We start from the raw sequence: 23,850 nt of genomic DNA, 5'->3' as shown, positions 1-23,850 counted from the left end.
TCTGATGCATCTGTTGTTAGTGCCTGCCTGGCTGGAGGTAATGTGAATGGCTGTCCCTTGTTCTGGTGACAAGCCTTTACCCACCATCAAAACTCCTGTTGCAGGCAGGGAATGAGAGTAATGACTGTTTCCAGGCTGTGGCAATGTTGAGTCCAAACACTTTTTAGGTACCATTGAAGTTTCCTCATATGCAGTCTTGCATATGGAATTAATAGGATGCAGGATGCCATGAAGCCCAAAGCCTGCAGAATTTTTCTTGCAGATAACTCGGCCTTTGTTGCCAACATTTTGAAATAGGTAGTCGGTTGCCTTTGTTTGTCTGGTGTGAGATAAGCCATCTGGGCAGTTGTATTTAAGCTTACACCCAGGAATGTTATCTCTTGTGAGGGTACTAGTTTTGATTTCTTTTTGTTGACTGTGTACCCTAGGCATGTTAGAAGTATTTTCACAAACGCCAGATGTTGAAGAAGAATGTCCTTGTTCTCTGCTTGAATGAGACCAAGTAAGGATATATTTGTATTCCTCTGTCTGCAGAATGCAATTACTGGTGCCAGGCACTTTGTAAAGACCCTGGGCGCAGTAGATAAGCCAAAGAGCAGTGCAGAGAATTGGTAATGCACTGAACCAGCCTTGAATCTTAGGTATCTTCTGCATGATTGTCTGATTGGAACATGCAGGTACGCCTCTTTTAGGTCTAAAGTCACAAGTCAAGCATTCTTGCCCAGCATGGGTAGAAGCTGCTGCAAAGTCAACATTTTGAATTTTGGAATATCCAGGAAAGTGCTCAGAATAGATAGGTCCAGTATTGGCCTCCACGTCTTGAGTAAAATCCTTGTCCCTGGCTCTTGCTCTGGTACTTGTTGAATGGCCCCCATATCCATGAGGGATTGTTTTTGTGCATCTGTCCCATTGATTTTTTGGCATATCTGGCCAGCCGTTTGCCTTTGGCAGAGTATGGAAATGGAACTTGTAGCATTGTGACACTATGTTTAGAACCCACTTGTCCTGGGTTATGATGTGCCAATTTTGAGCAAAAAGTGCAAATTTTCCCCCTAAGGGTGCTGCCAGAAGATAAGTGCTTGTTGCAGGCAGGGGGAAGTCATTGGGACTGTTTTCTGTATGCTTGTGATCTATCTTCTCCAGCTTTGGAGGTAGAAGCACCCCACTGCTTGGGCCTGTAAGAACCTTGCGCCTGGGATCTGCCCCTTTGAGGTCTGTCTGACACAGGAAAGGACCAATTTTTTGTAGGCCAGTGTCTACTAAATCTAGGTGGCTGTACTTGTAAAAAAATATTTGACAGTTTGCATAGATTTACCCTTGTCCTCCATTTTCTTTAACACCTTTTCTGCCTTAACACCAAAGTATCATGCTGTAAAGGTGCATCTAGTAATTTAACTTTAACATGATCAGGTAGATTTTGTTCCTTTAACCAAGCATACCTCCTAATTACAGAATCCGTAACTGTGGCCCTGCAGGAGGCCTCCAAAGAATCAAAACCACATTGCAAAGTATGTTTTCCAACTTGTTCTGCTGTATACAATAAATCCTGCATTTCCTTGTTTTCTGCACATTCAGAATTTAACAACATTTTCTGTTTAAGCAATCCCACGACATGTTGCTGATACTTAAGCATATGAAATTGACAGTTTAAGGCCCTTATAGCCAAAGTTGTAGATATGTTTTTCCCCATCTATCCAGTACCCTTGAATCTCTGTCAGAGGAGGTTAGGTTTTTGCAGTGGAAGCCTTAACTCCCTTTGGACCCTGTGAAATTTGTGAGAGTCAGGAACCCTGTAATATCTGTCAGGCTTAACAGGAGCTGGGGGTAAGGAGTCAGGTGTCAGACTAGATTCCGAAAACACATCTACAATGTCTAACACAGGTGGAATGCCTAGAGGCCTGTGCTGAGGTAGTAAAAGAAAATCCCTGAGCCTCTTTTTAGATTTTGAAAAATCTTGGCTCTCCCAGTGGAAATGCTCCCTCATGGTATGCAAGGTTTCCCCAAAGGAACAGTCCTCAGGAGGAGATGCTGAAGGAATAGATTCTTCAGCATCAGAATCCTCATAGGGGGGAAGAGAATATTCCTGATCAGAAGAGGAATCAGAAGAAATAGAAACCTGATCTGAAGAGTCTAAGTCAGTGTCTTGCCTAGGGCCTCTTATCAGGAGGGGGATGGGAACCTCTGATCAAGTCTTTGGCCATTTTGAGCATCTGTTTTTTGGGCATAGAGGCCTGTCCACCTGGCTCTTGAGTTTGTTTCCTTGCTTTAGAAGGTGCTTTAGTCCTTGCCTTTGATGCTGAAGTCGTTTTAATGTAAAGATTTTTAGGTCTGAAGACACCCTCAGAAGCCGGTACCTGCTCAGCGGCTCCGGACCAATCTGAGGGATTAGCTTCCGAGGCCCCAATACCTTGAGTATCCAGCGACATGACCGACACCACGTGGGAGTCGGTAGTGGCCTGCAACTCCAAAGTAGCGGGCGTCAGGGGCTGCAAAAGCACCTCACTGAGAACCGGCGACTGGCTTAGGAGAAGCTTCGTTGTCGGTTTTGGGCCTCGGTTGTTTTTCTCTATCCTTTTCTTTGCGTTTTTTGTAAACTCCGGTATTCGTATGGCTATCCGACGACATTTTGGGATAATTAAACCGGCTTCCAAAAAAGTTTAAAGCAAAATTATACCGATGCTTAATAGTGCGTTGGTTAAATCTAGCACAAAACCGACAACCAGTAACGTGATCAGGGCCTAGGCAAGGAATACAGTAAGAATGAAAATCCTTATGAGGTATTTGCTTTTCACAAGAAATACAATTAACTTTTTCTGACATTGGTCTGGAGCAAGAAAAAAGTTTCCCCAACGGCGTACTTAGCTTTATTGAAGACTTCGGATCTGAAACTCAAACACAAAAATCTCAGGAATCGGCCGACCGGCACTTGCAAACTGCTTCTGCTACAGGCACCGAGCAGCAAGAAAGACTGAAGAAAATGTCATCGGCTGCTTCTTTTATACCCCTGACGACCTGACGTCAGGGAAGGGGTGACAGCAGCCGACGCAGGACCCAAGACTTTGGAAATCAGGCCGGCTGAGGGCAACCTGCCAGCAGGATTACCCAAATGTAATGACTGCAACAGTGAAACACGAAGAACATCCGAACCCAATCAGTGATGAATGGAAAGAAGATTAACATCAGATGACCATTTTGGAAACAGACAACCATCAGGAAAGGCTAGACTTCTACCTATCCCTCCAAGCTCAACTCCCTGTGATGATGACATAACCTGTTCCTTGGCACACAAGGTGCACCTTCCTGCTACTCACCAAAGTGAGGAATACAAATGCCACCATGATTTTGGTCACAAGGCAACAAAAACGTATTCCTACAGCACTGCTGAGTGAGTGGCAAGACTGTAGTTTGCTATTTGTGGCAATGCTTGACACGGTGTTCCTCCCAGAGAAAATAGCACGGCTAGTGTGCTGGTCAGGGTTTTCAATGGTAATTTGGCTACATGGACACTGTACATTTACAAGGCATGCAAAAAATGCAAAAACTTTACAGTCAATCATTAGGACTGATATCTTGACTGTAAATGTGGCAAAAATGAATGGGCTCTACATTTACATCTGTGTAGAAAATGCATGAGAATCTTCCGATAAGCTGACGAATTCTAAATGTTGTAAAGGAAGAACTCAACCACAGGAACTGTATGAAAGGGTCCACAGTGTTAAATCTATCACTTTTCCAAACATAAAAATGTAAGCAAGTACATTTATGTCTTTAAAATTAACCACCACTCATCAGGCTAACAGTCGCACAAAATTCTCTAAAGCTGTACACCAAATGGCAATCGTTCTCAACATAAAATTTATTAAATAATTTCCAATCTGTTAAGCTTTACAATTTGTGTAGCAATAACACAAGTAAATACAATAATATACAATTATCTACACAGTCATCAATATTTATCCATATGAACTATACAGTTGTACACTAAATTGCATACTTTTTAAGTAGTTTATGATAAAAACTGCAGCTTAAACAGTAATGTCTGTGGTGTAGTCACATCCGATACTGCCAATTCCTGTCCATGGACTAGGCCAAGCTCTAGAAAAAAAAAGAAATGCTTGATAAAATTAAAAAAATACACATACATAAAAGTACATAAAATCCATTTCCAAAATGATTTTGCTTTCATCTGCTCTGGCTTGACAGTTCAAGCCATGCTTCATTTGAAGTGTAAAACAGAACAATGACCTCAATCACAAAATATTAATGAAAGACTTTCAAAGGTCATACAAAACTATTTTATACTTGCTCTTAAAATTAAATAGAATTTTGGAAGCACAGTAGTCTCCTTTAGAGTTTACCAATACGTTTCAGGAAGTCCCAAAGGCTAAGAACTTCATGATTTCTCAAATGGAATGACACCACATTTACATAGTAATTGAAAGTCATTACTTGTACTGAATTTAAAAATTTGCAGGTGTCCCTAAAAATTTTCTAACCAGAAAGTCCTATCAACCAAAAATCAAACAATGGATACATATGCAGAGAAAGTTTTCTGTCCTTTTTGCCCCTTCCCCCAAAGCCCAATTTCCCAATGTCCAATGCAACAGACGAAAAACTGACCCTTCAAATAAACTAAGGTTTACACTAGTCAATTTGAAGGACTGGATCAACAGGCTACTTTTGTATGGATTCAAAGACTATGAAATTGAAACTTTGCAATTAGAATATTGTATTGGTTAACTTAATGGAAATGGTGCATAAAGTACAACATTTAAGTCATTCACCTCCTGCCTACTGTATGCAGACACCTCTATCAAATTTTGATAACTCTTTAGGTAGAAAGGACCATAACAAATAACAGCACTAGTAAATACAAGAGCAAAAAAATTACTGCTCACATTAACTTCAGTAGTAGCTCATGTACCCAGAAATATCTTGGGAATACATGGACTATATTGTATAGTATGAGAAAACACAATCAGATCTTTTTGATTTGGGAGGGGTTAGGAACATACCTGGCAATGCCTCAAAAGCTACAGTCCACAGTGATGCAAAGTTGGAACCACTTACGTAACACCAAAAACACTGTAAATCTGAGGTAGTATCTTCCTCCAGTGGGGTATAAAGAAATTTCAAATCCACCCAACTATGAGTGGGAATCCTGTAACCATCAGTGAAACCCTACAAGCCCAGCATGGAGGGTGAGGAAACCTGATGTAACACAGTGACTGACTGCTCATAACTCAGCTCAAAGTGGCGCTACCAATGATGGTATCAGATTCACCTGGAGACCACATCCAGACTATAATGTTTGGCAAAGATAAGCAAGGACTACCATGTTGCAGATGTACATATATTATCCAATAATAGGTTTTGTGATTTGGTGAGAAATGCACGAGGATATGTGTGGGCTTTAAAAGTGTGTGCTCCAGTTTACATGGTAATGACTTTTGAGTAGATCTATAGGAAAAAATGCAATCTGAAAGACACCGACAGAGATAACCTTAGTTACCTTTTATTTAGTGAAAAGGATACAAAGCGTCTTATCTTTTCTGGTATCATTAGTGCTATCAAAGTAAAATCTGAGTTGTCTGCGAACATCTAGACAATACAGTTTATATTCCTCTCTGCTGGAATACTGAGGAAAAAACACAGGCAGATTAATAGACTGATTCAGGTTGGATTGAGGGGCTACTTTTGGCATACAGGATGGATTAATTCATAGGGAAACTCAATCCCTGTAGAAAATGATGTATGGAACTTAAAGGACAAGTCATGCAATTCTGATACTCTTCTTGCTGAACTGATGGCAGCCAACAGTTAAGTCTTCTAAGACAAATATTTTAAGTTGCTGTGCAGGCTGGCTCAAAGGGCAGTGATGCAAGTCTTTCTAAATGAAATTCAAGTCCCAGGGTAGAATGGGATAATGAACTGGGGCCTACAACGAAAGACCCCTTACAAAAAAGGCTTTGCATAACTTGTGAGGGGCTAGAGAGGAGGATGGAAAGCCCTGATGAAAGGAGGAAATGGCAGTCAAATGTAACTTATTGGAGGGAAAACGGGATCCCAAATCAAAGACCTCTATTCAAAAAGGGTAAGACATAAGAGATAGGAGGTGTAAAATGGTCTAACCCTTGTCTAGTTGCCCATACATAAACCCTACACTGTTAACTTCTATAAATCTTCCTGGTGATAGATTTTGTGAAGGTGTGATGTGTTGTTCTACTCTGGGAGGGAATATAAGGTCTGTGGCCACTACTGGAAGTGAAGAAGCCATGTGGTTAGCTGTAAGGAGTGAATGCCCAGGTGAAGCTGGCCAGACAATGATTTGGCAACTAGGGATGCTGTGGTAGGAGGAGAGGCTTCCTTATCAGATGAGGCCAAAAGGAGGAGAAACCATATCTGGCATGGCCAGAATGTGGCTATAAGAATTAACTATGCTTTTGATCACTTTTTTTGTATGAACACGAGTATGACAGGTACTGGAAAGAATGTGTATAAGAGCCTGGGGGGGTGGGGGGTTGGAGGGCTATGTGAGAGCCAACAGAGTTTTGTGTGTGTGTGTGTGTGTGTGTGTGTGTGTGCGCGTGCATATGTGTTCATTCCTTATGAGGAACAAGGGAAAAGCTGCTACTATATTTGGCACTTGACGGGTTAAGAGAAGAGATCATAGCAAGGGTTCACCAATAGCAGAAAATATTCCATGTTGTAGACACATCTACTGACCACTCGTGGGAGCAAATGTGTCTACTCAGCCTGACTATAAGGATACTGACTTTCCCCAGGAGATGCACTACTATGATATGAAGATGCGGCCCATTCCCAAAGCCTCAATGCATCTCTCAAGAGTGGGCAGAATCTTGTTTATGTACCACAACACTGTCATGTTGTCTGAGTGGATAGATACTGCACACCTTGGTAAAGTTAGTCTTGGAATGCCTGCAGCTCTGGGTAAATTGACCTCATTTCTGGTATATCGATGTGCAGATTAGTATCAGATGTTATCCATGTCCCTTAGACAGTCTTGTCTAAACGATGCCCCCTCTGCCTTAGACACATGTCTGTGATCAGTGTGGCTTCTAGCGGGGCTGGTAAATAACAAAACACCTATCAAAAGACAGACTTGGTTGTGCTCATCACCACAACTGCTTTAAACAAATCCTTGATAATACAAGTATTTTCATCACAGATCTGTCTATTCACACTACTGAATGCCCACTGTAAGACTGTCAAGTGAAACAGTGCGTGAGGAATTGCCGAATTGTGGCTGCCATCAATCCAAGAATCTGAAAGGAACAGCAGCAGTTGTGTTGGGGTTTGGTGAACATGCACGGTGGTGGGTTTTCTTTGTGATGAAGACCAGGTAAACCACCAGGACGAGAAGGTAGTGTTGGCTTACTAGCAATGCCTCTTGCAGGAGTGAAGGATTTTCAGTGTGTTCAGCCCACTGCACACCACCCCCTACCCGTGTGAACCAAGTATGTGTCAACGGAGGTAGGACATAGTGGGAAAACCTCTAAATACCCATAATGGATGCCTAAATGATGGCCCTTCCTGGATGACCCTCTCCTCAGGAAAAGGGAATAAACAGGCTTGGGAGGAAAGGGCTGATGCTCTGCAGGTAGTAGGGGCAAAAACTCAAAACAAAATGCATTACATATGGAAAAAAATGAGTGATCCAAGAATGTGGCAGTAAGAAAGGAAGAGGACAAGTTAGTGGAAGACAGATGGATGTGCACAACAGTTTGGCTAAGGGTGTTCTGAAGTAGCATAGGATGTGAGCTATGACAGAGAGATGGGGGGAGAAGACTAGAGCTAAAGATGGTAGGTGACACACTAGTAAGGTGAGAAAGGTAAAAGGGGACTGAAAAAGTAGCAACAGGCAGATTTATACCATAGGGCAAAGGCACAAGAGTAGAGGGCATAATGACAGTACTGGCAAGTTGTGTGGCACAGAGTAACATGAAAGAAGAAAGTGGAAAATGCAGCCATGAAAATAAGAGAAGGAATCCACAGTGCACAGGCACGCATGCAGACGAGAAGACACAGCAGTGGTCACTGAAAAGCCAACATCATAAGGAGAATGGGAGCAAAGTAGGGAGGGACAGACTGTGAAAGGAACAGAAAAGGGGAAAATAAGAGAAGGAATCCACTGCACAGGCACGCATGCAGACGAGAAGACACAGCAGTGGCCACTCAGAAGCAAACATCATAAGGAGAATGGGAACAAAGTAGGGAGGGACAGATTGTGAAAGGAACAGAAAAGGGGAAAAAGCTTGTAAAAGAGTGGGACCAAATGTACTACAGGGAGTGAGGTCACCAGCACAGAGTGAAGAGGGGATGAAGCAGTGGGAATCCAGGGGAAGGTTGTGGACAGGAAGAGTAAAACAAAGGGCAGGAAGTGAATGAGGTATAGGACAGTATGGATAGAAGAAGAGTATCTTGGCAAAAGAAAACCCAAATTCCACTGAAACAGGACACTGGATTACACTGAAAATGACTTGGGGCTCAAACTTGCTGAGATATGTGAAGAGATGATAAAAGCGGTTATAAAAAGGACAGGGTGTTATGGTGCATAAAGACACTCGAAGCTTGTCAGAAGACACTATGAAAAAGCATGCAGGATCAGGAAGGATGGCAGACAGATGTCTGGATGGAGGCTATAGGAAGCATTTTCAGAAGTGTTACCTCTGCCAAGATCCAGCAAACTGAAGGAGAAGAAAGGGAGTATAATGAATGGTGCAGCAGTGGACAAATGAGATGCACTTATGACTAATGGTAGGGGTTTAAAAGCATCTCAGTGTCAAGGACAAGCTTCATTCTACCTCAAAATAAACAGTGATGTTTAGGGCTGAGAAGGCTGTCCTCAGTGACTACAGCTTTTAACCAGGACAGAATGAGGCATCACAGACAGAGACATTAAAGGAAAACTCCACCCTAGAACTAAAAAAAAAAATCTGTTTTTTTTCACTCTGTATACTGACCTATTTTAACACCTCAAAATCACTCCAAGTGCTTTACTTGTAATTTTAGCCTGTTTTCCACAACATGGCTACCAAAGGGGCTTGATGTATCAATGTGATATTGTTCTCCCTCAACCCTTTCTCTTTCCCATAATGCTTTGTCATGCCAGACATAAAGTAACTTTGAATTCCCATGCCATTGACATATAATGGTATTTGTGAGGGTCACTTATTTTCTTTACCTTCTGTAAAAGGACGGCTTCTTTTCTGTCTCTAATCACCCTCATTTAGGTTTGGTGAAGACATTGTTTTACACTATACTTAGAAGTTTTCCAGCTACTGCCAGAAAAGTAACTCAACTGCAGGCTTTTGTTCAGTGTTTTCTTTTGTAATTCAAGAGGAACTGAGAGTCTCCTCCCCCACACTATTACAGAGGCATTAAAACTGTCACTGCACTGAGACACCCTTGCAGAATAAATTGTTCTGCAGTAGGCTATTGCTGGGGGTAGGCACTTTGTGAAGACTCTTGGTGCAGTGGATAAACCAAAGGACAAGGCAGTAAATTGAAAGTGTGAAGAGGGTCCAGCAAAGTACAGATACTTCCTGAGGTTTGGGTGGATTGGGATGTGGAGGTATACCTCCTGCAGGTCCAAAGTGGCCATGAAAGTTTTGAGTGGCAATAGTGAAAGGTTTTGAAGGGATAGCATTCTGAAGGAAGGGACCCTCAGAAAGAGGTTTAGGAAGGACAGATCTAGGATGGGCCATCCTTTTTTGGTACCAGGAATATCCTGGAGTAAAACCCTCTCCCTTCTTGGCTTGGGGGGACAAGTCTGTATGGTCCCCTGGGCGAGAAGGTCTTGGATAACCTGAGGGATTAGGTAAAGCTGGTTCTTGGGAGAGAACAGCATGCCTAGTGGTATGGGTTTTTCCTGTCATGACATGCAATATCCTTTTACCACTATTGCTAGCACCCAGCGGTCTGAAGTGACTTTTTTTCACAGGGGAAGACAGTGAGAGGTGGGATGAGAGGGGAAGGTGGCTGAGGCTGTCACGCATTACTGTTCCTGTCTTGAAAGGGCTGTCTGTTGAAGGCTGAGAGGGGGCTGCCCTTGGGGAGGGTGTCTTCCTGGACCCTTTTCTGAATCTGGAAGTAGAGGAGGAGGTTGGAGCTGGGGTTCTACTGACAAAAAAAGGTTTTGCAGGGTAATTCATGTAAAATTTAGGAACTGGAGAGACCAGTAAGTGTTTTAGGTCCTGGAGTTCCTTACTTTTTTCCTGGAGGCTTTTAAACAGTTCAGCAGACTGTTTGCCAAACAGGAATTTGTTGTCCAGTGGCACATCCAATATCTTGGTTTTAAAATCTTCAGGCAGGGGCTGTAGCTAATGTCAGGACTATCTGCGCAGAACAGAAGCTGATGCTGCAGATCTTGAAGCCTCAGCTGCATTGTTGCTGCACTTTATAGCGTGTCTGGCAACATGAGATGCCAGGGACAGCTTAGATGCTACCTGTGACTTGTTGGGGGAATCAGGTAAGGAGGAGAGTAAGGAGGAAGCCTGTGAAACCAAATCTAAGGCATATTTGACCATGTGGGTCTGGTAATTGGATTGTCCTAAAGGTTAGTGTGGAAGAGGTATACATCTTTTTCTCCGGCCTGTCCATGACCTTGCTGTCCTTGTCTGATGGTAAGAGAGAGAAAGAAGGTATGAGTCTGGACTGTATGTCAAGGGGCCACTGCAATAACTGTAGGATCTGCCAAAGGGGCTCTATTAGGAATTTGTGCTCATCAGGGACCTTATAAACACAGTCAGGTCTCTTGGGAGCTGGTGGTTGTGATTCTGGTGTCTTAGAAGCTAATGCAAAAACATCCAGGTAGGGTGGAATCACAGGAGGGATATCGAAGGGGGAGGGTGATTCCACCTGAAGTAACTAAAAATACCTTTTTTGGACTTCTGTCATTTCAGCAGCATCCCACTAGTACTCCCTTATTTTAATAATTGTTTCTCCAAAGGTAATGTCCTCAGGGGGAGTCTCCCTCAAGGGAGTCCTCATCTGGGGAGTACCAGTCCAAAGGGGAAGCTATTTGAGAGGAGTAGGTGACTGACTCATCGGAGGAGTATTCCTCCTGGGTGCGGGTAGGAGGGATGAAGACAGCTGAGGCTGGCCAGGGGCTGAGGACAGGCAATGTGGTAGCTGTGGATGCTGAAGGCCAAAGGGCCATAAAGACCTGCAGCAAGGACTGGGAGAAGGAATGCCAGTCTGGTTGCTACTCAGAGGAAGCAGACAAGGGTTTAGTTTTTTTGTTTCCTTTTCAGAGGAGTTGATTTAGCAGATACAGAGGGCCTAGATTCAGGGATTTGGCCTGTGGGTGAAGTTTCGGATTCCTGGACAGTGGATGGGCATCTGGTGGAGCCTGGATCCCCTTCAACCTCAGCCATAGCAGACATCGGAAGAACCTATGAAGACGTGCCTACTGGTGCTTCCGAAGAGGCTTCCCAGAGGGTAGTTGCTGAGGATTCTGGTTCCAGCGAATGTCCCTCAACCCCTATATCGGTGGTTGGTGGGACGTCCAACGATGGAAGGGCAGAAGTGGTAAGCCTTGCAACTTTGGCCTTCTTTTTAGGCAGCTCTGCCTCGATGGCTGACTCTGGATCCATACACAGGGCTAATCATTTTAACCTCTGGTTCTCGAGGTACAGATTTAGGGCTGCCAGACGACTACGGAGAGTTTTTGTATGAACGACTGGCAGATGCTACAGGTGGGTGTGGTCGTGTTCCCAGCCTAAACAGAACAGTTTGTGGGTACCCCTTTGTGCAGATTTTGACGTCTGCACCAACATTTCCCCTTCCTAGCTGACATCGGCTAAGAAATCAAGCAACAACCAAAGCTTAAGCACAAATAAAAGGTTTACCTATCTTTAGATGTCTTGAAGACAATGGAGCGAAGCGATCGATCTGACGTTCGACTGAGGCAGAGAGGTTCAGGGAGTCTGTGCATGCAGATGTCACAGTTATGGCCCTGTGTGTGATGTCCCACGCACTGGCAGCAACCAGGTTTAAGCTTTTGCATAGGAGCTGACGTTCGGGTCTCGCCTGAGGTGCAGGATTCCACAGCAAGGATACTGCAACATGGGAACAGGACATCAGGTTGTTTAAGTTTTATGAACACTAATATCATCAGGTGCAACACAGCAGGATAAACTGATAGAAAGGGCTCACTTTGCTTGTGTACCAACATTTTTTTTTTAAGAAAGCAGCTATGATCAATAGTTATAAAGATACAAACATAGCAACAAAAGGAGATGTTAACATTGCGGCAAATAAGTTTTGAAAGTTAGAACTACCAGAATATTTCTACAAAATGACTATTCTCCTTACACCAGATAGAAATGGAATATGTGTATCCCAGTCAGAAGGGAATGTTGGTGAGCTTATCACTATTGTATCCAAGTATTCATAGTGTTACTTTCCTGGGGGTTTAAAGATTTATGGAGGCTGAAAACCAAATGGAGGGAATTTAACAATTTAGCCAGTAATGACTGAGTAAGGGAAGGGGTACTTTCAAAGCCATCTGCAATCAAAGATAACCTAAAAGACAGGATGCTAGTGAAAACTTTATTTTTACTCCAAATGATGTTAGAACAATGAAAAGCAGCACAAGAGCTAACCAGGAAGAACTGGGATCAAACCAGGTGCCAGTAAAAATAAAAAATTAACAGTTTGAGGATGAATGAAGCAGAAGTGTACCCGTAATTTAAGCAAAGGCACTTCAATGCACTATCTCCAGTTTGTGGATAGTGGGATTGAAATAAAATAGTCCGTTCTGAATAAAGTTGCATGTACAACTGCAATCTAACTAGAGAGATGGGGACAGAATTGCATTTTATTGCTTTAGATTACAATTGCCTAAAAAAGACTGATGTGTTAAGTATAACTATTTATTAACAAAATTAGAAATAAACTATTAAATTAATTAAAAATAAATAATGAAAGCATTACTGTTCTACACTTGGGCTAAATAAAGTAACATTTTTGCAGGGATGGCACGTCAAATTAGGAGTGTCAGTTGTGAGTGATTAAAAATTGCAACACAAGAAGGCAAACTTTCTGCAATTTAGAAGTTACAGGGTACAGAACATCTGTATCATTGCATAGCAAAGTATTATTTATGTAATATGTCCAGTTGCAATTGCCTGGTGGGGAGATAAATGTTGAAACAGTACATAACAGACAAGAGGGAGGGCCATGTGCAAAGATATTAAAATAAGAACTGAATAAAAAGTCTACAAGCATTTGATGATGATAAATTGATTTTTCCTTTCTGTTTTGGTATACATGGATTTTCCTTGTGTTGAATGGCAAGTTTAAGTAAAATGTACGATCCGGAATGTGCCTATAAAATGTCTGGTCCTTTTACTCACTGGTATTTCTAAACAGACAACTAGGCACCAGATATAGGAAACAAATACATACATTAACCAGACTGCCTTCACTGTAACTTTGAGTGGGACATACTAGATAAGCCATACAGGAGCAAAGTGTTACAAGGAAGGAAGTAATGTTAACCAATCAAGCAGCTGCAAAGTACAGTTGTGTTAAGTACACTTACCATAAAGAATAGTTGTGTAAAATCTTACCATAAGCATAGATGTCCTTCTCTTCCATGTTGCAGTATTCAAAATGCTTGGGCATCCTCCTCTTGCTACCGCAACGTTTGGCCAGTCTTCAAAAATTTGTAGTCACTGCAAGGTGCATGGGACGTCTGATGTAGCTAAGTGAATGTGGGCCATAAAAGTGACGTCTGCACACACCAGACCTCAGAACTGAGGGCCCCAGTCCCACAACAAACTGTGCCAGTCTTATGCCATCCAGCCAGGGATGCTACAGCAAACTGTGGGGTAGTAGGGGGGGAAGGAATACTGCAACATGGAAGAGAATTACATCTATGATTGTGGTAAGATATTACACAACAATTCTACGTTCTTCTATTCACAAGTTTCAGTATTCAATACTCTTGGGCGAGTGCCAAAGCTGATTGTGAGGAAGAGGGTGGTGGTCTGGAAGAATTCTATATGAATTCATGGAGGATAGCCCTGGTGAATCCAGCCCTGGATCTACAGATTTGGTCTAGTGTTTGCAATGTTTGGTGAATGTGTGGACAGAAGTCCATGTGGCTGCCTCTAGAATGGAAGAGGTGTCAAGGCCTTTGAAAAAGGCTCCCTAGGCGGCCATGGCCCTAGAAGAATGTACTTTGAACTTGTGTCCTAATGATTTTTCATGATGTGCACAGCAAAAGGTAACAGTGCTAGAAATCCAGTAAGATATTGTTTGCTTCGTTACAGCTTTCCCCAGGGCCATGGGGAGGGAGGAAACAAACAACTGGTCAGACTTCCTCAAGGGCTTGGTTTTGTGCAAGTAGCAACTGGTCAGACTTTCTCAAGGGCTTGGTTTTGTGCAAGTAGAACTTAAGCTGCCTGTGCACATCATGGGAGTGTAAGACTCTCTCATTGTCATTTTGTGGGTGGGCGAAGAAAGTGGGAAGGTGGATCGCTTGATTTAAGGAGAGTTCATTGACCATCTTGGGCATGGAGGATGGGTTGGTCCTAAGGGTTACCCTTGTCTTTCTGGAAAACAAGAAAGGGGGGTGGTGGCCATGAGGGTTTGCAACTCAGACACCCTCCTAGCTGAAGTTAATGCCACAAGGAGGACTGTTTTCCATGCTCAGTATATTTAAGAGTCCTTGGCTGCCAGTTCAAAGGGAGGCACATTGAGCTTCTATAGCACATAGTTCAGGTCCCAGGGGTGGGGTGGGAGACGGGCTTCCTGGGTGGTCTGAGGTGTAGTACGTCTTTTAAGAACAGCTTTGCTGGCAACCTGGAAGCCAAAGGGGGTTCCAGGGGCAAACAGACTAAAATGGCAGACAGGTGAGCCTCGATGGAAGAATATGCTAACCCTGCCTGTAAAAGTTCACACAGCTAAAACAGTACTAAAGGGACCCTGCTCTTCAAAGGGTCCAACTGCCACTGAAGACACTATATGGAGAATCTTTTCCACTTGGGTACACAAGGTCTCCTTGTATTAAGTTTTCTGGCCTCCTGCAGGACAGAGAGCACATCCTCACTGTATAGGTGTCTGTACGGAATCAGAATTCTATCACTCACAGGGTGAGTTGTAGGGATTTGCCAGTGTGGGTGGATTAGAAATCCCTTGCCCTGTGTGAGGAGATCCACTCTGTGGGTAACTTGTGGTGATTGCCCTTGGCTAAATATAAAAGGAGGTGGAACCAGTGCTCTCTTGGCCAAAAAGAGGTCACCAACAAGATTTTTGGTTTGTCTTGCTGAATCGTTGGTAGGATCTTCTAAATGAAGGGGAAGAGGCGGAATGCATACAGAAACATCTCCTTCCATGAAACTGAAAAAGCATCCACTGCCTTTGCCAGAGGGTTGGGCAGTCTGGTACAGAATGAAGGAAGTTGCCTGTTTGTGGGGGAGGCATTTGAGGTGTATCCCATTTGTGGACTAGGTCCAAGAAAACATCCCTGTGAAGCATTCATTTGTGGGACTGTGACATGGACCTGCTTAATATGTCTGCCTGAGAATTCTGTTCTGAAGGGATGTAAACTGCCTGAAGTGTTACTCCTTGTTTTGTGGCCAACTCCCACACAAGGAAAGCTAGTCTGAACAGCAAGTAAAATTTTGCACCCCCCCATTTGTTGACATACCATAGAACTGTAGTATTGTCCGTGAATAGCTTCAGTGGGCGCTGTTTGAGTCTGGGCTGAAAGGCCTTCAGGGCCAGAAGGATTGCTCGCATCTCTCTTAAACTGACGTGCTCCTGTTTGTTGGAATCTGGCCAGGGGCCCTGGACTTTTAGGGGTCCCAAGGTTGCTCCTCATCCCTGGTCTGAGGCATCTGTGTACATTTCCTGCATTGGTGGGGGGGGGGGGGTTGAAGTGGTAGGCCCGGGGTTGTGGTTTACCCGATTCACCCAACAAGGAATTTCCTTCTTCAGGTAGGGTAACAAAGGGATGTTGTACTCCAAAGGATGAGAGTGCTGAGTCCAGATAGATCGTAGGTACCACTGGAGCTTGCCTTGCCAATGGTAACATTGGAATAGTTCAGGCCATATGGCCCAGGAGTGTGAGGTACTGCCTGGCAGTCATTTCTTTGGTGCGAAGGACCAGGAGCAGGTACTGGCTTAGATCTTGCACCTTCTGGGGGGGGGGGGGGGTAGGAAAGCCTTCATGACATCTGCCCAAATCCTGCACCCTCAGAACACTAGGTCCTGCGCGGGAGTCAGGTTGGACTTGGGGTAGTTTATCTGGAAACCCAATGCCTGCAGGAGGAACAGGGTTGTCTGCAGGTGAAGCTGGAGGGTTTCTCTGCAATCCACCTGGATGAGCAGATCATCTAAGCAGGGGAAAATCTGGATCCCTTGTGTCCTGCAAAAGGCAATCACTGGTACCAGGCACTTGGTAAAGACTCTTGGTACTGTAGAGACCAAAGGGCAAGGCCGAGAATTGATAAGAGGCCATAGAAAAGTGAAGGAATCTCCTGAAACTGGGCCTTATGGTTATGTGAAGGTAGGCATCCTTGATGTCCGAGGTGCCATGAATCCCAGAGGTAAGATCGAGGGGAAGAGAGTTTGCAAAATGAGCATCTGGAAGGTGGGCACTTGCAGAAAGAGGTTTAGGTGACAAAGGTCCAGGACTGGTCTCCAGGGACCATCTTTCCTTGGGACTAGAAAGAGCCTGGAATATAACCCTTTTTCCCTGTCAGTGGAACAGGCTGGATGGTGCCATGGGTTCTCAAGGATGAACAAAACTGATGGAAAGAGGGGGGGGCTGCTCTTTTGGGGGCTGAACGATATCTTTCCCTGATGGAGTAGTGCTCCAAGTCATGAAGTACCCATTTTCTATTATGGACAGAACCCATTTGTCTGTAGTGATGCGTCTCCACACTGGGAGACAGTGAGAGAGCCTTACTGACAGTGGGACGGGGGGGAAGGGGCTTCAGGAATGGCAGGTAGTCAGTCTACCTGCCCTGTCTTGAAACTGAGGATTCTGAGCAGGGGTCTAAGAAGGTCTGGCAAGAGCCGATTGCTTCCTGGCAGCTTTTCTAGATCTTGGAAGTGGGGTGTGAGCAGAGTGCTTCCTAATGAATCGTGTCCCACATGGGTAGTTCCCATGAAACTTGGGAATAGGAGGGACAAACAGATGTTTCAGGTCTTGAACTTTCTTCCCCTTTTGTTGCAAGGTCTTAAAAAGCTCTGCTGCCTTGGTGCCAAACAGGGTAGACTTACCTAAGGTGCATCAAGAACATATGCCCTGATATCATCTGGTAGTGGCTGAAAGCCACAAACATCTTCTCATAACAGCAGATGATGCCGCTGCATTTGACAGTGTGTCTGGTGACCTGAGAGGTCAGTGAGATGAGGCTGGACAGTTGAGCTTTGCTTGGGGAATCAGGAATGACAGACAACTGTTTGGTAATTTTTTTCTAGAAGAGTCAAGGCATACTTATACATGTGGGTCTGATAACTGATTGTCCTGAAGGCCAGGGTAGAAGATTAATAGACCTTTTTGCCCAAACACTCCATAGCCTTACTGTCTTTGTCTGTGGGAAGGAAGGAAGAAGGCAGGAGCTTGGAAGCCTTATCAGTAGACACTGAAATTGTGCCAGGGTCTGCTGAACACTTTACTAAGAATTTAGCAGTTTCTGAGACTTTGTAGAACCTATAAGATCTACAAGGTGCAGGTGGCTGAGAGTCTGGGTTCAAGGAGACTGTGCTTAAGGCATCTAGAAATGCAGGCAGTACTGGGGGAATAGCTGAAGGAGCTGGGGAATCCATCTGGAAAAGATCATGTACCTTTTTCTGTACCTCTGTCATCTCCGATGAATTCCATTTGAAGTGCTCCTTCATCTTAGCAATGGTCTCAAAAGTTTGGTCTTCTGCTGAGGAGTCTGCCTCAGCAGACTCTTCCTCTGTAGATGCATAGCCGAGAGGGGAGGAAAGTTGAAACACACGAGAGATTCCTCTCAAGAGGATTCAGAAGATTCCTCCTCCTGCAAGTGTTGGGAGTCCAAAGCTTGGGGCCTAGGGCTTAACGCAGGGGGAGGGACTGGAGACGCTGCAGAGATAGTGGGTCTTAACGGCCATGAAAGCAATGAAGAGGCTTTGCAAGAAAGCCTGCCAATCTGGTAGGCTTTCTGATGGAGGAGAGATGTTTCTTTTCTTTTTTATTTAAGGTAGGCCTAGCAGGAGTCTGGGTTGGAGAGGGCCTAGGGTCGGATGGCTGTGCAGCATGGGAGGGATCTGCTTGGTTGGCTGATGCAAGTCTGGGTACCCCTCGGAGTTAGAAGCAGATGTCTGCAAGGTCTCAGAGGATGTGCCTTCCGCATGTGGTTCTGTGGCTTCCAAGCTGGTAGCCGCTATACCCAAGTCGGCGGGAACAAATTGTTCCTCCAGGCCAACGTCGACCACAAGATGAATGCCAGAAGGTGAAGGTGCAGCTATGGTCTCAGGCCTTGTGGCCTTTCCCTTTTTCTTGGGTAGCTCAGCAGGCAGATTGGACAGTCTCCATACCCAATGCTAGCTGTTTAAGCCTCTGGCTAAGTATATCCTGAGTGCGTGGAGTCTGCTACGCAGAGTTTTTGGGACGAAGACCTGGCAGATGGGGCAGGACTTGTGGTAGTGGGACTGTCCTAAGCAAAAGAAGCAAAGCTCGTGAGTGTCTTTTTGGGGAATCTGATGGCTGCACTTGTACTTACCCTTTCTGGACGACATGAACACAACACTAGCATGTAATGGCTAGTAGAAAAACAAATTGTCCCCAGTGGGGTTCTTATCTGAAAGGTTTTTTGATCCGACGGCCGGTACCGCAAGAACAGCTGATGTTCGACTGGCGGCACAGAAGTTCTGAGGTCTGGTGCATGCAGACCCACGTTCGCTTAGCCATGCCAGATGTTCCACGCACCTTGCAGTGACTAAAAACTTTTGAAGACTGGTCGGATGTTTGGGTAGTAAGAGGAGGATACCCAAGAGTATTGAATACCGCAACATGCAACTAGAGGGACATCAGTAGATATTCTAATAGATCACTGTTGCAGTGGCCTAATCTGTACAATTTATATTCTGCTAAAGATATAATTCTGTGGGGACATCCACAGAATTATCTAACTATAGGCCCATAGCTTTAATGTCCCCATTAGCCAAAATTATGGAAAGATGTATGCATAAACAGTTACTCCACTATCTTATCCATAACAACCTCCTAACCAGTTCCCAGCATGGTTTCAGACCCAAACACAGTACCACAACTGCCCTTCTCTCCTTCACTGACACAATAAACCATAACCGCAATGACAAGAAAGTGTCCTCAGCCCTCTTTCTAGATCTATCAAAAGCATTTGATATGGTCAACTATCAACTACTCCTGGATACCTTAAAAAATCTCTACCAGGATAACTTGACACTAGATTGGTTTAAAGCCTACCTCTCAGACAGGAAACAAGCAGTATTGTGGCAGAATACTCTCTCCACATTATTACCAAATACCATTGGGGTCCCTCAAGGGTCCATTTTAGGGCCACTTCTTTTCTCGGTCTTCATTAATGATCTCCATACAGTCATTCCCGAGGCCACCTGTATTCAATATGCGGACGACTCAACACTGGTTTGTTCGGAGATATCTCCTGACAGATTACTAACTAAAACCCAAAGTTGCTTTACCAAAGTCAAAAACTGGCTATTAGGTCGTCAGTTAATCTTAAATCCAAAAAAAACTAAATTATTACTCTTTCAACCAACCCACAAAAATCATCTTATTGATGTCTCTATAACATCCAAAAATGGTACCATCATCTCCCCAGACCCTCACACGAAATTGCTAGGAGTTACTATTGATAATAAACTGAAATTTGACATGCATATCAACCTAACCATCAAAACAGTAAACAAAAAATTAGGATCGCTATATAGAATTAAAAACTTCCTAACACCAAGTACTAAAGTGACCATTGCCCGAACACATTTGCTCTCCACCCTTCTTTATTCATCTGCAATATTTACTAATCTTAACAAAACCATACTAGATAAACTATCCAGCTCATATAATCACATAGCTAGATTTGTAGCAGGAACTCCATATAGGACCCATCATTGCACCAACCTAAAAAACCTAAAATGGATTGAACTCCCCAACCTTGTTAGAGTTACCCAACTCACTGAGGTACATAAAATTCTCAAAAACCCCGACAAATGTCCCTCACTTCAGAACTTAGTCCTTCCATATTCTAATCTTAACAGTCTACGTTCCGCGAACAGACCACTCTTAAAAATGGTCAAAGCTTATAACACAGGAGGAGACGCACTCTTTCCAAACGCTGTAGGAAAGGTCTGGAACTCTCTTCCCACCAGTATTCTTTCTACTACCTCTCTACCCCAATTCAAAAAACAACTGTTTCACCACTTTCAGAAACACTGGCTTTGCCAATGCTCATCTCCTGACTGACAATTCCTTGTCTCTGATATGGATTCCCTTCCTTTAAAAAATTCTATGTCCCCCTGAATTTCTATCCTGTAAAATCTCTACTAGAATTTTCCTTTGTCCTCAGTCTTTTTTTCTCATACGCATAGCTTACTTCTTTCCTCATGATCAAGATTTTTTCTCCTTGTTCCTTTCTATCACCTGAACCTTTGAAATTGAAACTATCTATAGAATATTACTATTAATGATACTATGTCACTACCTTATTCTTGCCTCTATCTCATTCCTATTAAAGTATTGCCTGAATCTCATTTTATATCTAGTATGTTAACAACTGAATTTTCAATTTGAGTGTCTGTTTGACTCTTGTCTGTTTAACTCTCTGTATTTTTTAAAATTTTGGAACTGTCTGTATTTTGTATAATTATGGAGCTTTTCTCCCCGGGCCTCCGCTGAAAAAGGACATGTATCCAGTCGGATTTCTCCCGGTTAACAAATGTAAAATAAAATAAAATAAATATGACCATCGTCCAGGTTTCAAAAAGTACAGTTGTGTACACTTACCATAAATGTAGATGTTCGAGTGTATTCACTGTTGCAGTCATTACATTTGGGTAATCTGCTTGCAGGTTACCCTCAGTCGGCCTGATTAACAAAGTCTTGAGTCCTGCATTGGTTGCTGTCCCTTCTTCCATGATGTCAGGTTGTCAGGGGTATAAAACATGCAGCCGACGCCATTACATCAGTTTTTCTTGCCCCAGATGTCAGGTGCCCCCCTAATGGGGAGCAATTAAATATAAAAACACAAAGGTATACCTCCAACAAAAAAGCAAATACACCAAAAAGGCTTTTAAGCATAGTTAAGGAAAGTAGAGGTATAGCCAAAAGAAGTTAGGGGGCAGGAGGGAGGGTAACCAGGACTGCAACAGTGAATACACTCGAGCATCTACATTTATGGGAAGTGTACACAACTGTACTATGTTCATCGTGTTTCACTGTTGCAGTCATTACATTTGGGTAGATTCCCAAAGCTATGGTTCGGAGGAGGAGTTTAGATAGCATTAGGGCCAGCTATAAGGCCCTATAAGACTGCAGTGGCAAAGCCAGCTCTGGATTTAGAGAAAATTGGCAAATGATAATGCTTGGTGAAAGTATGTACAGAACTCCAGGTAGCAGCTTCTAGAATGTCGCTGTCAGGAACGCCTCTGAGAAAGGCTGTAGAAGTAGATGCAGCCCTGGTGGAGTGAGGTCTGATCCCCTGGGGGATAGGTTTTCCATGGTGCTTATAGCAGAAAGGAATGCAATGGCTTATCCATTTAGAAATTGTTTTGAAATAGCCTTCCCCTCTGCCCCTGCAGCAAATGCTACCAGCAGTTGCTCAGATTTTCTTTGAGGTTTAGTCCTGTCCAAGTAGAATCTAAGTTGTCTGCGCACATCCAAGGAATGCAAAATAAGTTCCCCTTTGTTCTGTGGATTGGGAAAGAAGGTTGGCAAATTAATGGACTGATTAAGAGCCACACTGGATACCACCTTAGGCATGAAGGATGGATTGGTTCTGAGTGACACCCTGTCCGCATGAAAGATAATGAAAGGCTCCACTGCCATAAGGGCCTGTAATTCAGATACCCTTCTAGCTTAAGTGATTGCTAAAAGGAAAGTTGTTTTCCAAGAAAGAAATTTTAAGTCTGCAGTAGCAGCTGGCTCAAAAGGAGGTAGAGTGAGTTTCTCCAATACAAAGTTAAGGTCCTAGGCTGGGGGTTGGAGCTCTCCTGGGTGGTCTCAAATTTTTGGTCCCTCTGAGCTACTGCTTGAGCAGTGGATGAGAGAAGAGGGGAGGTTCTGTGTTATAATGAGCTGAAATGGCTGAAGCATGGATTTTAATGGAGGAAAAAGACAGGCCCTTGTGAAGCATCTCAGTTAAGTATTGTAAACTCTGAGGTAAATTGGGCACTGCTGTGCTCATCCCTTGAGATTGGTTCCAGGCACAGAATCTTTTTCCATTTTTCAACATAAGATTTTCTAGTACTAGGCCTCCTTGCCTCCAAGATGACATCCATCACAGGTTTGCTGAGGGATGGTAAGGGAGAATGTACGTAATTAGCCAGGCTGCAAGGTTCAGTGTTGGACGCTGAGGGTGCAGAATCTGGTTCTCCTGCTGAGATAGCAGGGAAGGAGTCTGAGGCAGATGCCAAGGAGATAACCGTGACACACTGTGCAGGAGGGGCTACCAATGTTGGTGCGGCCAGTCTGGAGTAATCAAAATCATCCTTGGTTTGTCCTGTTTGACTTTTAGCAGTACTTTGGAGAGCAGAGGCAGCAGGGGGGAAGGCATAAACTGATAGGTTTTTCCAGCTGAAGGACAGAGCATCCACTTTCCAGGCTTGCTTGTGGGGAGTCCTTGTGCAAAATTTGTCCAATTGGTAGTTGTGGGGGGAGGCAAACAGGTCTATATCTGGGCTCCCCCATTCGCTTGTCAACATGTTGAAAATCCTTGGTTCCAGTTTCCACTCATGTGGGTCCATGAGGTTTCTGCTTAGTCCGTCTGCCAGTGTATTTAATTTTCCTGGCAGGAATTGAGCTTGTAGGTGCACTTGGTAGCTCAAGGCTGTGTTCCACAATGCCATGGCTAGTCTGAAGAGGGGGTAAGAATGTGTATCCCCCCCTGCTTGTTTATGTACCACATAACCGTGGTGTTGTCCGTCTTTATCATTAGTTGTCCTGGAAGAATGTAGTCCTTGAAGGCTGTCAGAGCATTCTGTACAGCTAACATTTCTTTTTGACTGATATGCAGGTGCATTTGACTTGGGTTCCATTTGCCCTGAATGCACTTCCCTGCCAGGTGAGCCCCCCATTCATAGTCTGATGCATCTGTTGTTAGGGTTTCAGTGGCAGGGGGGTGGTTTGAAAGGTAGTCCCTTGTTTTGGTGGCAGGCCTCTGCCCATCAAAGGAACTCTATCCGTAGGCAATGTATGATAGAAATCATTGTTTCTAGGCTGTGAGAATGTTGACTCCATAGGCTTTTTTAGATACCACTGTAGTTTCCTCATATACAGTCTTGCATATGGAATTAGAAGAAGTCAGGAGGCCATGAACCCCAAGGCTTGCAGTATTTGTCTTGCAGATAGCAGGGTTTTTGTGGCCACTTGTTTGAAGTAGGTTGTCAAATGAATTTGCTTTTCTGGCATGAGGTAAGCCATCTGGGAAGTTGTATTTAAGCTTGCTTCCAGGAATGTAATTTGTTGACAGGGTACCAGTTGTGATTTCTTTTCATTTATGGTGTACCCCAGACAAGTTAAAACCCTTTTTACAAACGCCATATGATTCAAAAGTTATGTCCTGGCTTTCTGCCTGAAAGAGACAATCGTCCAGGTATGGGTATATTTGAAAATGTGTCTGCCTG

At 43.8% G+C, this 23,850-nt stretch overlaps 1 protein-coding gene across 1 annotated transcript in view; it reads right to left on the bottom strand.

Moving 5' to 3' along the window:
• Nucleotides 1–3,836: 3,836 nt before the first annotated feature.
• Nucleotides 3,837–23,850, bottom strand: part of UBA3 (ubiquitin like modifier activating enzyme 3) — a gene marked incomplete in the record, with an annotated part of 1,621,434 nt that continues 1,601,420 nt past the window's right edge. The window contains 1 exon segment of the mRNA XM_044077904.1: nucleotides 3,837–4,095. Coding sequence (XP_043933839.1) covers nucleotides 4,007–4,095 — 89 coding nt within the window.

Source organism: Protopterus annectens, chromosome 7.part0 (assembly GCF_019279795.1).
Source record: "Protopterus annectens isolate FY-2018-M chromosome 7.part0, PAN1.0, whole genome shotgun sequence".
In the NCBI taxonomy this organism is placed as follows: domain Eukaryota; kingdom Metazoa; phylum Chordata; order Ceratodontiformes; family Protopteridae; genus Protopterus; species Protopterus annectens.
Note: the sequence above shows the minus strand (reverse complement) of the source record. Positions and strands in the feature narration are given on the sequence as shown.